This window comes from Rhipicephalus sanguineus, chromosome 7 (assembly GCF_013339695.2).
Source record: "Rhipicephalus sanguineus isolate Rsan-2018 chromosome 7, BIME_Rsan_1.4, whole genome shotgun sequence".
NCBI lineage: Eukaryota > Metazoa > Arthropoda > Arachnida > Ixodida > Ixodidae > Rhipicephalus > Rhipicephalus sanguineus.
In genome coordinates, this window is record NC_051182.1 from 90,242,533 (window position 1) to 90,258,991 (window position 16,459).

General features: G+C 44.7%; 1 protein-coding gene across 1 annotated transcript in view; it reads right to left on the minus strand.

Moving 5' to 3' along the window:
- LOC119399589 (uncharacterized) overlaps positions 1 to 16,459 on the minus strand; it is a 50,716-nt gene that overhangs the window by 11,871 nt on the left and 22,386 nt on the right. The window contains exons 7-9 of the mRNA XM_037666392.2: positions 13,817 to 13,912; positions 2,277 to 2,383; positions 37 to 163 (exon numbers count right to left, since the gene is read on the minus strand). Coding sequence (XP_037522320.1) covers positions 37 to 163; positions 2,277 to 2,383; positions 13,817 to 13,912 — 330 coding nt within the window. The remainder of the gene's footprint in view (positions 1 to 36; positions 164 to 2,276; positions 2,384 to 13,816; positions 13,913 to 16,459) is intronic.

The following is a 16,459-nucleotide window of genomic DNA, read 5'->3' on the forward strand; positions in this document are numbered from 1 at the left end:
GTCCAAGCAATGGATGAGAAGTCAGCGTGCACTGACCTGCACTGCTTCGGCGAGCGTTGTGGCGGCTGCGGCACTCTGCTGCGCCGGCGGAGGAAGCGCTGGGTCCATGCCGAGTCGTTTCATCTGGACAGCCATGTCGAATAGGTAGTCGTAGCACTCGCACCTGGAACATCATCACATAAGTTGCTATACACAAGTGACAAAGCGGATTGCCAGCACGCATGCTTTAACTCATTCAGACCAGAATGAACTAGATCTTTTTGTTAGTAAAGGGACACTAAAGAAAAACAATGAATCGGTTTAGATCGATGAATCGTGCTCTGAGAACTCTAATGTCGTTAATTTCACAATCACAGGTTTATTAATACAGGAGAAAATCAAGTTCAAAGTCTCATTTTTAAATTACGCACCGAAATCTCCCGCGTGACATCACGGACTTCAAAGTGCACTTATCGTATTTTGGCGCCATTGGCTCAACAAAATTACCGCAAACTTGGTATGTTAAGTCTGTAGCCCCCTCAGAGGACAATGTAGTATACTTCATTTTTGCCGATTAGGGACTACGTAGGCACCGTCAAAACATGTGATGTCATGGCGAATGGTGCGGAAACTTCAAGGTGGCATCGCCACCCACATTTTGTTTTTGCGTTTTCTCGCTTACTAAGCGTCTTCTCGCAGCAAGCATGGTGTTTTTGGTATCGTGAAAGAGTACTTTACTAATACAGTAAAACCTTGGTGATACGATCACGGCTCGTACGAATTTCAGGGTGATACGAATTTTTCTGTCGTCCCGGCCAAGGCCCATTAGCCTGCAATGTATTGGAGTACGGTTGTTGCGAACCGATTTGCACCCCGCAACGTTTGATACGAACGTACGCTAGCGCACAGGTACGAACAGGTGCTGCCCGCGCTGTCGCGGAAGACGCGGCAGTCACGCACGGGCGCAGGCATGCGCGCTGCGCGACCATCAACGGTGCGACGTTGCCTCCGAGATAGTGCGCACGAATCTTGGAGGCCCTTACGCGCTTTCGCGTTTAGATTACAGATGACGTTGACGTCGTGTCTTTTTTTTTTCCCCGACGCGTTGACACGTGCTCCTGTGCTCGAGGCAGCAGCGTGTTTGCACTGTGTTAACACGTGCCTGCCACGTCGATGCAAGCCATGTCCCCGCAATCAGACGTTCTATGAAACAAGACTGAAACTTGGGTTGCGGGTCTGTCATGAAGTTCCATTAAAGGTGGACGAAGACCCCAAGAGACGAAGCGGACGGTCTTTGCGAAGGAGCTTGGCCTCTATCTATCGTCTGTAAAGCGCTTCTTAAGTCACTTTCGCCGCTGTACTCTGATGTCATGCAGAAAAGCGTAGTAAGATTAGGAAGGGGCTACTAGCGGTCACGGGGCACAACACATCTGGTTCATTAATTACACACACGCGCATGCACCGTATATTTACGAGTACAAGTATGATGATTGACGTCTAAAAACTTTACTGGCAATCATTCAGAGCTGTTCATGACGCCGCTGCGGCCCTGAGAAACAGTAAATCAAAACGTATGCCAACTTTCTTTTGTCGCATACTAACTTCCCATGTTTTCCGGTGACACGAATTTCGGATGATACGAATATTTTTAGTAACCCCGCGAGATTCGTATCATCGAGGTTTTACTGTATGAGAAAAATCGTTTGCTCTTTAAAAAAACTCTTTAAGAAACCCTTCTCATTTGCCAACTTAAATATGTAAAATCTAATGCACTGAGACCATAGAATCAACAAAATAAACTCATTGTCTGTTTATTTTAAGTTTTCAAGGCAATATTGGCAAAAAGAAATGTTACGCCAGAACTGTTGTTCTCAAGATTCTTTGAAATATTGTACTTACATACTGTATTTTGTCGCATGTAACTCGCACCCCTAACTGTAACTCTACAAAAAGGAAAAAAAAGTATGCACCTGACTCCTGCATATAACCCACACCACCACTTCTTAAGCACATTTTTCCGCTTTTTTTTTTGGTGCAGGTTATATGCGAGAAAATATGGTATATTGCCACGATAAACGATTTCCATACCATTTCAAAATAGACCCTCTCCACTTTGAATAATTAGGGCATTTTTCAGCTGCCTACAGTTGTTTCTAGACAACCAACCCTGGATCTAGGCTTCAGCGATTTCAGTGCAGCACATTGCAACACTGTGCTGGGATCGGATACCCAAAAGCATGGGACACAAAGAGTGCAAACAGGTGTTTATGAAGCTCATACATACTGCTACAACTCACATGGTCTTGGCACGCTGCCAGGAGTCACCCCAGACGTAGACACCGTGCCTGCGAACCAGCACCGCGCAGGTGTCCGGATACCGCTCCATGGCTTCCCGCATGCTCGCCTGCAACAAAGGACAGTATAAACTCGTTAAATTAATTTCCTCACATTTAGAAGTTTTACATGCCAAAACCAGAATATGATTATGAGGCATGCTGCTGTAATGAGGAACTCCAAATGAATTTTAACTACTTCAGGTTCTGTAACACACTGTGGTTAAGGGAGGACAGTGCTCTTAAAAAATTGTTCTTTATTTCTTGATCGATTTTGATGAAACATAGTTACTTTATGTATATTCGTGAGCTGATTTCAAATATGAAATTATTTTTCTAGTATAATGTGTAGTTCTTAAGGGGAGATGCTACTCGAAGACACCTTTTTGTTTTTAACCAATGTATGCCTAGAGTCCTACAAATAGGACGCTTCTTTGATGCACTCTAACATCACTATTTCTTTAGCTGATGACTAGCGCCACGTACAGCCCATCAAGCAGGCCTCATTGAGGCCTGCTTGATGGCGCTACATGGCGCTACATATATGGGTTAATATTCACCCTAGAGCAATGAAACTCGGGCTATTTGTAGAGATTTTTTGCTGATTTCAAATATATAATTAGTTTTCTTGCAAGTTGCATACTTTTTGTTCTGCACCATGACAAAAGTATAAAACATAGGCCTTGTAGCCCAACTTTTCGATCCTTCAACTTCTATGCATTTTGACAATTGATGGCTCATATTGTTCCATTTGAACTGTAGAGTGCCGAAAACTATCCAGGAAGTGCATACAAAATATTTATTAGACGTGGAAAATTCAAACATGAGAAGTCCATATTTTTCGGACCCCAGTAAATGTTTACTTGCGAATTTTTTAATATGCATAAACAATATTGAGATTTGGAGGAGATAACTGCACTCCTCACACCTTAGAGAAAACTTGGGCAGAATATAATGCAGGTCCGAGCACCAGAAGTACCAAAAACAAGAAGGGCACGCTGAAGAAGTTGCCAAAAAGTGTGTTTTGCAAAAAACGAAGTTTGAAGTAAAAATTGGATGTTTATTTATGAATGAGGTAATGAAATCCAATCAAAATTGCACCCAAAAGAGGTAAGTTGTTCTTCTAGTAGCCACTGCCACCGCTAAAATGAGCCAGCACCATAAGTTTCTCTTTCACAGCTCTTTCGAACAGAGTAGCTATTGCGCGAGCTCCCGCTGCCGTAGATGCTGCTTGCGATCGGTCAGTCACTCGCCACGCTTACGCTGGATTCTCGCTCGAAGCAATAGCCACAACATATACGTCATCGAAAGAATACTTTTGGGGCACTCGCTGTTCTCACATTGTAGTTCCAGAAACGACGCCTTTGTGTTTGTAAGCTGGTTCGTGGACGTGTACTGCCGAACAGTGACACGTTGGACCAACGATCACGAGGATGTTCTATGCTATTATGTCAGCGATCAAGGAAGACTCTTTCTACCGTGATTGTTCTTCGTCATCGTAGAGTCCGATCTTCTCTTTAAGAGGCACTGACATACTCGAACGCCACGGCAAACTCGTCGGAAGCATCGCCGTCACCGTCGCCAGGCCTCGCGGCAGCAGACGCACTTGCCGTTCGGCGAGTGTTTGGTTTCGATTTGAGCTGCCGTCCTCGAAATTTATTCACCGAGCGATACATCACTGGCCGGTGACTGCACTTGCTACGGTTCTCTTCGTCCATAATGAAAAGAAATATGCGAGATAAACATTGTTCAGCTGCGCAGCTCAATGAAACACGGTCCCTGCAAGTAGGCTTCCCAACACGCAAGCGCGCAGGGCAATGGCGCTCCGCGATCCGTACCACGCGATCTAAAAGCCAGTCGCAGCGTTGAAAAAGTGCGGCAAAAGGATGTTTTTTTTTATTTCTTGCGCTTCAGCAGCGCGGGAAACCGTGGTTAATTGGAGTGAGGCTTGGCTGATCTCCTCATGCGATCCACAATGGCGAGCAGCCGCGTGTTATCGGCCACGAGGCGCTAGAAGACGGCACACTTTCGGTCCTTTAACAGCCACCTTGTGCTCTTAGACGCAATTTTAACACATTTCCAGTTGAGTCTCGACTTCGATTTTTATTTTCAGAACAGTACAGCTACTAATCTTAACAAAACGGTGAAAACAAAAAAATCGATAATTTTTGAAAAAGACTCGCGTTTTTCAACCCGCATCTCCCCTTAAATGACGAAATATTTCATGTACCTTTTGGGGAGCAAGATTTTTGATAAACTGAGTGTGTTACAAAGTAAATCAGCATATCACATTAATCTGCAATCAGAACTGTGTGCAGTCCAACAAAAATGGGTGTTCTAAACCCATTCGAACAAAAGTTCTGGTATGTTGAACATTGGCAAGTGAGTCAATTTCAAACTGGAATTTCACTCGTGAATGTTCAACATACCATAACTTTTGTTCTAATTGGTTTAGAACATCTATTTTTGTTGCACTGCACACAGTTCACGTGATATGTTGATTTACTTTGTAACACACTCGGTTTAGAAAAAATCTTGCTCCCCAAATGGCACATGAAATATCTTGTAGTTTTAAAACTACACATTATACTAGAAAAATAATTGGATATTTGAAATTAGCACACAAATAACCCGAACTCTGCAAGTTTCATCAAAATCGATCAATAAAAATTTTTTTTTCAAGTGCCATGTCCCCTTAAAGAACCTGAGGAACTTTTACCCTCTTTCCAGCAGTTCTGGTCCAAAAATATTTTGCCAGCTTTGAACATTGCAGAACAACAACAAAGGTGCAAAAAGAACTCATAGGATGTTTGTTTCTGCAGTTGCCAGTGTGCTGAAGTATTTCAGCGATATGTTGGGAGCATGTGGCGCCCGACAATGGACCACTTAGGTTTAACGTGCACCAAGCATACATGTATACATACTTTGCCACCACCTAGAGAGATAGATTATCTTTCCACCAATCTTTACAAATCTTTCATTTGCCCCACAGGGATCACGGATGTGTTTGCAATGTATGAGGATTTTTGCTAAATCGAAGCTGTGGCAAAAAGCTGGTTTACTGAATTGCCAAAGAATACATGTTTTTCGATGCAGCTAAAATTTCAAAATGAAAGCAGTTAGTTACATAGCAGATTTCATTAAATCACAGTTCATTATGCTAAGGTCTGACTGTACAGTCCACATTCCAAATTACCGAGAGTATGTAGAAAACAAACAAATGTCTATCACATCAATAAACTTTTATTTTCTGCGTGAATACAAAAATCTGTTATTGCTTTGCATAAGAGCAGTGTAAAAACCACAATTCTCTTCATCCCGTGAGTTCCTTCACTTTGCGACCACAATGCAATACCCCCTTATTATAATTCATCCGAAATGTGCCCTGCACCCCTCACTTCTCAAGTACCGCCATCACCAACACCACCATGCACACACGACAATTTTTTCACCGGCAATATTGCTGGCAACAGATCGTTCATCCATCACAATGTAACAGGCAAATTTTACGGCAGCACGCGGATCGCGTCTGAAACACGCTTCATATTCAACAGCTTCTGCCATGTTTGAGTTTTGTGACGTAGCGCACGTAGTGCCCGAAGTCAAAACGAAGCTACTGAGTGCTGCGCCCGCTGCAGAAGATACTGTGGCTGCTAACGATGCAATCATAGGTAGCATCCATGTAGTTCTGAGGGTGTGTGTGCATCCTACACGTGCTGAATCAAGAGAAAACTGCTGTGTGCCGCAGCCACTGCGGAAGAAATCTAGCTCGTTGATGTGAAATCGTGGATAGCAACTACGCACTTCTGTTGGCATGTGGTGAAAACGAAACTGCTGTTTGTCAAAGCCGCTACAGACCGAAACCACCTACCCAGTTCACATGCGTCGTGTAAAAATGAAAGTGGCCTGCCATATTCACTGAAGCCCTGATCGCCAAAATGGTAGTGAATCGCGACCATGCTGTTCTGGTCATGATCATGTGGGCTGTGACACCTTTTTAGGGACGAAGCTCCTTAGGGTGTGGGTCGTTCCCTCCTCTGTAGTAGTAGTAGTAGTAGTAGTAGTAGTAGTAGTAGTAGTAGTAGTAGTAGTAGCAGTAGCAGTAGTAGTAGTAGTAGCAGTAGCAGTAGCAGTAGCAGTAGTAGTAGTAGTAGTAGTAGTAGTAGTAGTAGTATGTATGTAGCCAGCTCTAGTTTAATGAATTGCTCACTAGATGGCGTTTCATGTATTTCTTAGAGCTCTAGTTTAATGAATTGCTCACTAGATGGCGTTTCATGTATTTCTTAGAGTTGCTGTTTAAAGATGACAGATGGCACTTGTATAATGCGAATGACACATGTCATTGGATGCCTGCGATTGTAAAAGGCGCTCGCTCTTGGCGCGCTTCCTCTTTCGCTCGGGAGCGGACACTTTCCCTGCATTTCACCGATCACAAAGCGGTGATAATGAAGGGACCACGTAAACCAACAGTACAATAAAAGTTTGATGTTTAATATATACACGGTGTTTCACACTCTTTATATGAAGTACTGGGCGAATTTCACGGAAGAGTTTCACGGTTTAGCGATGATTCCCTCCGGAGCTTCGCCCCACTCATCATCATTCACCCCCGTGGATATGCTGTGATTTTTTTTGGTTGAACATGAATGCTGTTTTTGGTATTTTGCATCGCACGTTTGTGGCACTTTGCCATCAGAATTATCATGATTTTGGCCAAGTACAACAGAATTTATGATACTATGATACCATCAAACAATGCATGTGCTTTCCAATAAAAGAGAACCAATCTGAATTGACCACATGTAATGACTAGAGCTGTGCGAATATCAAAATTTCAGGTGTGAAGCAAATTCTAATAATAAAGTGTGAGAGCAAATCAAATCGATTATTTTTCGAATATTTCAAAACAAAATCACAGAAAAAAAGTTGCAGCGGAAACTCAAGCATATTTTTGTGAGAGGAGCATGAAAGCGTTTCTTTTGGCTAAGTTGGTGAAGCACTGGAGGGGTGCTGCAAAGGTGCTGCTAGGGGTTCCCTAGCTGTTTTTTATAAAGAATGAGGCAATGCGGAAGCCACATTGTGTTTATTTACATGATTTGGTACTACCAAAGTGGTGTCCACAACACTTTACACGTAAGGAGGAAAAGATGCCATTTCCTCCAACCTCTCTTCCTACTTCAACTTATGTGGAGGCCCGACTGATGTGGCGCGCAAGGGCGCACTTTCTTACGAGTCGAAAGTTCCTCATCTGCTGCACGGATTTCCCTCTCCTACTTTGCAGCTGCAAGTGGTTTCTGCGGCAGTTCTTAATGCCAGCATCAGTTCCGGTGGGAGAGGTTGCGTGCTTTCCGCAAACGACTTTTGCAGATGTCGGACAAGCGCGCTTTCACAGGCCTGCACAAGTAACGATTTCGCGTTGGAATGCAGTGCAACACATGGCCAAAAAGAAATTCCTTTTGCACGGTAACTCATAGGCTTGGCGGCAGCGCGTTGTCTACTGCGTGAAAACAAAACTGTGCTGCTAGCTGTTGCACAGTGACGCAGGTGACGTAATGTGCATTATTGCCACGAGCCTGGATAACTTGACATTTCGCCATTTTTCTGGTGATACACTCAAACCTCATTATAACGAAGTGACATCCTACACGAAAATAACTTCGTTATATCCGAAAATTTGTTATAAACGTATATTCCTGACACTATGTATTGCCAGATTATTCTTCATTTACTTCGTTATATCCATGTTCGTTATACAGTCGAAACCCGTGATAACGAAATCCTGAGGGAACGAAATTCTCACCACAACGAAATATTTTCGGAGCACCGGCAAACGCCCATAGGAGTCAATGCAATTCGTAACTCGCGACTACGAAAGATATTCATACCACAGTCCATCACTAACGAAATTTTTGAAACACGAGTGCGCAAATAATCTACTCTCGCAACATTAACTACATTCGAAAACTGCTGAAATGTATTCATGCTACACTTAAATTGTGCAAAACTATCGCTACAGCGCACTTGAGAAGCAGCCGCCATCATTGTTTACAAAAAAAAAAACATGAAGCTGACGACAATGATGATGATGATGGCTCACCGAAACACCTGCTCGTTATCGCGAACTACGTAGCCAAATCCATATTCCTCATGGAGTTTCCTTCGTTGGATTGGCTCTGTGCTTGGCTTTGTTGGCTTTGCGCGCTCATGGTCGCGTGTGTGGAGCCATTTGTGGTGTGCTTGCTTGGTCGCTTGGTGCAACGTGTGTTGCGATTGCTTCGTCCAATTTCGCTGCCTGCGAAGATGCCGCCTCCAACAAAAAAGCGGAAGTTCATCACGCTGGAAGATAAAGCTGCAATCATCAGTGAGGTGGAAAAGGGCAGGAAGAAAATGGACATCGCTGAAGAATTCGGCGTTGCGTGCAGCTCGCTGTCCACGATTCTGCGCTGATCCGCGCTGATATGGTGGAGCCGGAAGAAGGTTCGCCTGTAGGTGCACTTGATGACGGTACTGGTGACCGCGCAGTGCTGCCGTCACTGACCAGTGCATAGGGCGAACATTGAGCCGTGGCAAATGAGATTCCCGATCGAGAGGCATGAAATTGCTGCATGGTAAGGCACACCAAAGCAAACTTACTGACTTTTGGAAATAAAACGTGTTTTTTGTAAATTCCATGTCTTTTCTGCCGCATTCTCGCGCCAACGAAATTCCCGCAAGAGCGAAATTTTGTGCTTTCCCCGCCAATTTCGTGATTGCGGGTTTCAACTGTATCCAGGTTTCAGTGTACTAATAGATTTTTTATTGCAGGTTGAGCTTGCAGTGCCAAGACATTATTTGGAAAGCACGTTTCAAAACTGAGGCCATCGAGTGCGACACCGAAACCACGTTTGCCAGCATTAGCCACAGCCGACTGCCAGTGGAGGATGTAGTGATATCGCCATCACAAAATGGCGACGAAACACATTTTAAAACTAGCAGAGGCTCATTTCATGCTCGACTGCAGTCTGTCTTCATCAGATTTGTTCTCAGCAAAGTGGCAATGGTGACACGCCCATTATATTATAAAAGCTCATATATGCTCAAACTTCGACATAGCGAACATGGATATAACAAATTATCGGTTATAACGAAGTAAATTAAAAGAGCCTTGTCATACAGTGTGATGAATAGACGTTTATAACGAAGTTTTGGATATAACGAAGTTACTTTCGTGTCAAATGTGACTTTGTTATAATGAAGTTATAGTGTGAAAGGAAAGTTATTTTGTAACCGAGGACAGCTACATCGCGTCTATTCTGCGTGCCAGAAACCCGTGTCCGTGAGTGGTGCTTAACGAAGGAAGGAAATCATCAGCTGCATATCGAACAGGAAATGTTTCTACGGGCTGAAAGCGACAAAATATCCCGATCTCGATGACAAGCTTGCAGGCGTTCTCATGCAGCTCCGCGTAGACAGAGCTTGTCCAGGTAACGGCCCTTAAAATGGCACGCAATCGAGGCGTATCCAGAAATGACTGCAAAACCAGCAAAACTGGATCACTGAGAGAAAAGAACTGCCAGCAGGATAAATGTTACCATCTGTAAGAGTGCATTGTGCTGCCTTTTTGTCTTCTGATCGTCAACATGGGGCATGTTTTAGTTTTTAAAGATTTTGTAACATTACGCACAGATGCTTCACTTCGCACTTCTAGGCTGCATTCTTTCCAGTCTGTGCGCACTGATCGAGATAACTTGTCCAAAATAGCATCAGCATGCGGTGACGGCCGCCAACCTTTCAACAGGTTGAAGTTCGAGAGAAGAATTGGGCTTACGCACATTATTTAGAAGTGCTGGTTTTGACTTTTAAAATTTAAATATTATATTCATTTCCTGGAAGTTTGAATAATTCGAACAGTCAAATTTCGGTGTGAATCGAATAGCAAACACTATTAGAAAAATATTCTAAAGTTCGTATATTCGCACACCCCTAGTAATAACTAAACATGGCAGCCTTGATGCGTTTCTGGCCTTTCAGCACATTCAGCGGATGCAAGGATGGCCTTTTGTGATTCACATACTCTTCTCAAGAGACGCTATCGGTGGGGCTGCAATTAGGACACCCTGGTGCCACCCACCCAGTCTCTGAGCTCCGTGACCTGTTAGAATAAACCAAAGTATCACCAAATACAACCAACTTAACGAGAGCTTCGAAACATAGGCTCATGTATGTTTCTGATGGGACAAGAGAGTGCATCCGAATTAACTGGACTTCCAAATTCATGGCCACTTAATTAACGAGGTTTTACTGTAGCTGAGACGTAGGAGCCTTGAAACCACATACAGTCGCCGACCGATAAATCGGACACCGATAATTCGGACATGCTCGATAATTCGGACAGTCGTGCGGCACCGCCGATGATCCCATAGAAGTAATGTATAAAGACGACCGATATTTCGGACAGCTGCGAGATCTACATTCGATAATCCGGACCCTGTCTGAGACTGTCACGCACGCCGAATCGCCAGCCATTATCTTCTACGGCACCCGTACCATACAAAGTATGGCCTCAGAGATCAAAACGAAAGCTAATTAGTGACTTATGGGGCTTTATTTCGATCGCTACTTTATGCCTCAGAGATTTGTGATTAGAAATGCCGATCTTGGAGGCACTGGTCAACTGTGGGAAATTGTATCGACATCGCGAACATCCCACATTCCGATTCCTGTATCCCCGCGCTGCGCTGCTATCGCCGCCATTGTGTTGAATGCGTCTGCAGTAAAGCGTTTTGCGCGCGCGTTCATTTTTATCTTTATTTATAGCCTTATTTTACGCTCTGCTGTCTCAAAAGGTCCGAGTTAAATGGCGCCAACGGTGCTCTCACAGCCATCGCCGAAGGCCGCGCCGACAACAACGAAACGCGGCAGATAGTCAACTGCCGATTCTTCGGACGCCTGATGCTAAAACTCTTCGGCATCCGATTTTTCGGACTTTCTGCCCAAATTGCAGGTCCGAAAGGCAATAATTGAAGCCCCCACCTCTGCCGCGTCTATCATCGCGTAGGTTCGAACCAGCGCTTTCGCGAGTCGACCTGTTTGCAACAGTAGCAGAGTCCAAAAGTCAGCTTTGTCGCGATGACGAAGTGTTGTGGGGTGAAGCGGACCGGAAATTCAAAGGGGCCGCTATCACGGCGCCGTGCGACGATGTCTTTACGGATAAGCAGTGGAAATGCACGGAGGCGTGATGGCGGCAGGTGGCAAACGCACCAGTACGGCTCAATCGCTGACAAGCCTTACGATAAGCATCTTCAGTCAACTGCTCGATAGTGCATATGGCCTGGTGCAGTTGCGTGCGTAGTGCACGCATTTAATAGGCGAGAACCCAAACGCGGCGCGCCGCCATTCATGCTGCCTCTTTGTGCGACCGCTAAGTGAACGGCTACACGGCGCACAGACGTGTTGGCTTCACGAACGAAACCAGCTCGTCATCGTACAGCGATCACATCACACTGGCGGAGATACAGGCGGACTTGGTTGCACGTAAGCGGAAGTGCGGGCAGCAACGCATTGACAACTTTTTTCGGCCACCGGGACCCTGAAGTGTCAATAAAAGTTTTTTTTTTCTGACGCATTCACTTTTTCGGACATTCGATAATTCGGACTTATTTACGTTCCCCGTGGAGTCCGAATTATCGGTCGTCGACTGTAGAACACCCCCTGAACACCGCAGCAAGTGACATACAGTAATACCTCGTTAACTCGAACTCGCATATCTCAAAAAATTGGCTAACTCGAAATTTTCCGCGGTACCGAACGATTTCTGAAAGGTGCCATGTACTTATTGCCCTTTATTTCGAAGTATTTCCGTGCCCACTTTCGGTTATCTAGAAATCTTGACTGAGAGTGGAACAAGAACTATGCCGCCGAACCGTTTCACAAGGTTCGCGTGAAGCTGCCGCACTTTCGACAAAGCGGACACTGTTCCCGAATGTGAAGTCGGAACCTAGCGGCATAACAACTTTGTCAAGCAACCCTGTGTCACGTCATGTGATGCTATAGACGTGCACAGGGGCAGGCCGAGCAAAATGTCACGCTTCGTACACTTTGTTTTTTTACAGTCAGAAATGTGATTTCGGTGTTTTATTTACGCAAGGCACGTTGCATGGATTTTGTCGTCAGCTGTGCAACGTGGTAAGGATAACACCACCACAGCAAAGCAAGTCACTGATGCTGCAGACAAACAAAGGTAGCCCTAGTCAAAGAAGTGGATTCAAGGCTAGAAGTTTCCGGACGTCAAAACGGCGATGATTGTGTGGCTGCATCGTGTGGGAGGAACCCCTTCCAGTCACAACATTGACAGAGAAGGCCTATTCTCTGGAGTTAGTGATGGGCTACACCGATCTCATCTGCAGCATCGGCTGGTTTGACCATTTTCTTAAGCGAAACAATATGGCGTCACGCACGGTGAATGCGGCAGCGTCGACGCAGCTACTCAAGGGGTTACGACTTCAGACGAAACAAGAAACATGCTTCGCCTGATGCGAAATAAAGTTGAGTGCAGCGGCGGAGACGATCGCCACATGCAATGTGTTAAGCAACTCAAGAAAGCTTTGCTAGGTGCAAATGTTACTGAGAGGCAGACCAGCCTTTAGTCGGCCTTTCTGCACTAAATAAAAAGGCAGTGCCGAAAAACACAGCTGGCTGATAGCTCTGGTATGTCTTATTTTTCTTTAAAACCTTTACAAAGAGCAAATTAGGCACTCCTCTTAAGAAACTGGTTAGCAGTGACAAACTTTTTAGATAGAACTGGACTTCTCAATGAAATTTGTGCAACTTTGCTTATCTCGAAAATCCGCTTATCTCGAAATTTTTTTCTGGTTTTTACTACTTTAAGTTAATGAGGTATTACTGCAGTTGGCGTTTGAAAGCATAGTTATTCCTTGCTCTTGGATGTCAATTTTACTTATTAAAACAAAGTTTCAGATACACCTGTTTACGGGGACCTCAAGAGAAATTTAATTTACTTTGTTATATCAATTACAACAGGCTCTCGTTAAATGGAACCTGAAGGGGCCAGGAAATATGCTCTGTTCGTTCCATTAACTTAGAAATGAACAGGAATGCAGAATTCAAGTACAAAACCCACCATATCGGAGGGAGTTGTTCCATTTAGCAGTTCCGTTGAAGAGATTTCCGTTTACTGAGAGTCTACTCTATCTCATTATATTTCGTATCTTTTATCATAAAAGTATGAGTGTACATTCAGAACAGATGTGTGGCGAGTAGACGCTCAGTGAAAACTTGCTAGTGGGCAAGTGCACAGTTAATACTGGTTGACTGCTACGATTATGTTCACTGAAACTAGTAAAAAAAAAGAAGAAAGATAGCATGCATCAAGAACTCGCGCAGAAGTGATGCCGTGTCTTTAGTACTCGGGTGGATGGCTATAACATGCATTGCTGAATATTACCCCAATCCTTCAGCTAGCAAATGGCTGCTGGAACTGTTTCCGTAGAAAAAGAAGCACCCACCTTGAGGTCCCGCTCGAAAGGCGTGTTCTCGATGATGGGTACTACCAGTTCTTCGTCGTAGCGGTAGCTGATGCCAGACTGGCCTCTCTTGATGCCCTGTGTAGAGAGAGTACACATGCAAACAAAGAGAGTTGGCTTGATGAACAAACGAGAATTGCACATTTGCAATTTTCTCGCATTGTGCAAGAAACAGAAGCAAGACATCCCAAAACAAAAACACAGAAAGCAATGGATAACTCCGAATGTGTAGTCAATAAGATAACAAAAAGAGGCTCCGAAGAAAAAAATATATACTGAGCTTGCAAATGCAGATGCCTAAAATAACATACGTGATAGGAATGCAAGGTATATTACAGTCTGAGAAACCTAAGATGTGGACTGCACAATCCTTATGGGACTTTATGAATGCACTCTGCCACAACAAGAGAGAGCAGCGGATAGTGTGAAGCAGGAGAGCATTAAAAAAATCTAAGGGAGAGAAAATAGTGATAGCATATTCGCCCACTCTACACAATGTGAAATTGCACTGTCAACATTATTCTCTAGTCAATGCGTAGACTGCAGTACAGTGTTACCCAGTAAACGGCAAGTTGCTACAGCATTATTACAGTTAAGCATCGATATGAAAAACTTCAATATAAAGAAATTCTTGGTATGAAGAAGTATTTCCTTTCTATATAACTTGATGTCCATAGAACACCATGTTTTTTTTGAACATCTGTACAGTAATACCTCATTAACTGGAACTATCACATCTCAAAAAATCGGCGAAGTCGAAATTTTCTGCAGTACCGAACGATTTTTCATAGCTGCAACATATTTATTGCCCTTTATCTCGAAGTATTTCCGTGCCTACTTTCGGTTATCTTGAAATCTTGACTGAGAGTGGAACAAAAGCTTTGCCGCCGAACCGTTCCACAGAATACTACACTCAAACCTCGATATGGCGAACACGGATATAACGAATTATTGGCTATAACGAAGTAAATGAAAAATAGTCTCGTCATAGATACAGTGCTAAAAATAAACATTTATAACGAATTTTCGGATATAACAAAGTTATTTTCGTGGCAGGTGTGACTGTTATAATGAGGTTTGAGTGTAGTGGCAAAATGTCATACGTTTCACAAGGTTCGCATGAGGCTGCCGTGCTTACGATGAAGTGGACACTGTTCCCGAAAGTGAGTTGGAACCTAGCGGCATAATAACTTTGTCAAGAAACCCTGTGTCACATCATGTGACGCTATAGACGTGCACAGAGGCAGGCCCTGCAAAATAGCATAGGTCGTACACGTTTTGTTTACAGTGAGAGGTGCGATTTGAGCTTTTTATTTACACAAGGCGTGTCGCGCGTATCTTTTCGTCGGCCATGTGATTGGTGAGGATAACGCGGCCAAAGCAAAGCAGGTCACTGATGCTGCAAGGAAAGGTAGCCCTAATCAAAGAAGCGGATTCGAGGCTCGAAGTTTCCGGACGTCAAAACGACGCTGATTATGTGGTTGTATCGTGCGAGAGTGGCCCCTTCCATTCACAACATTGACACAGAAGGCCTATTCTGTGGACTCACCTGCAACATCAGCTGGTTTGACCATTTTCTTAAGCGAAACAACGTGGCATCACGCACGGTGATGGCGGCAGTGTCGACGCAGCTACTCAAGGGGTGGCAACATCAGCCAAGTTTCGTTGTCGTCAGCGCGGCCTTCGACGCTGGATGTGGGGGCACCATTGGCGCCATTTAACTCGGATCTTTTGAGACAGCAGAGCGTAAAATAAAGCAAGTCTCAAGATAAAATGTATGCGCGTGCAAAACGCTTTACTGCCATTTTACCGCAGACCCATTCGACAGAATGGCGGCGCAGCGCGGGGATACAGGAACCGGAAAGTAGGATGTTCGCGATGTCGATACGATTTCCCACATTTGGCCAGTGCCTCCAAGATCGGCATTTCCAATGACATATCTCTGAGGCTTAAAGTAGCGATCGAAATAAAGCCTCATAGATCACCAATTAGCTTTCGTTTTGATCTCCGAGGCCATACTTTGTATGGTACAGCATAGACCGCTTATAACGTAAGTCGCCGGAGTCGTGAATATCCGCACTATAAGCGGTACCGCACTATAACCAAAACAACATTTTTGAAAGGTTGCACGTGTGCAAAACATGACCAACGGGTGGGCGCGCGATTCCGACTATCGAGGCATGCGACTGGGACGTCAGTTTGCGTCTGCTTACATTTGGAAATGTTGAACGGTTAGCGTCCGCGGACCTGCGGTGCCGACATAACGAACGCGGAAAAAATGCGCCGTCACGGGAAGTCACCCCGGGGTAGCACACTGCGCGTGCACCATGTCGAAAACGGCGTCGACCACAAACCACCACTCGAGTGTTTCACACGCACGCACACGTTTTCGTTAAAGATGTAAGTCGCCCCTTCTAAATGCAACAACTGCAAAATGTTTCATCGACTCGGCACCAAACCGCAACTTCTGTAGTCCGCGGCCGCCGACATGGCAGCTAGCGCTCGTTGGGCCTAGCGTGCATGTTGCAACTTGGCATGCCGGCGCGAGAAGTCTTGCCTAGGCACACTGGAGATCGGCGTAGAAGAGATCCCCGCACTCGACAGGAGCTCAAAACCGAGGGCATC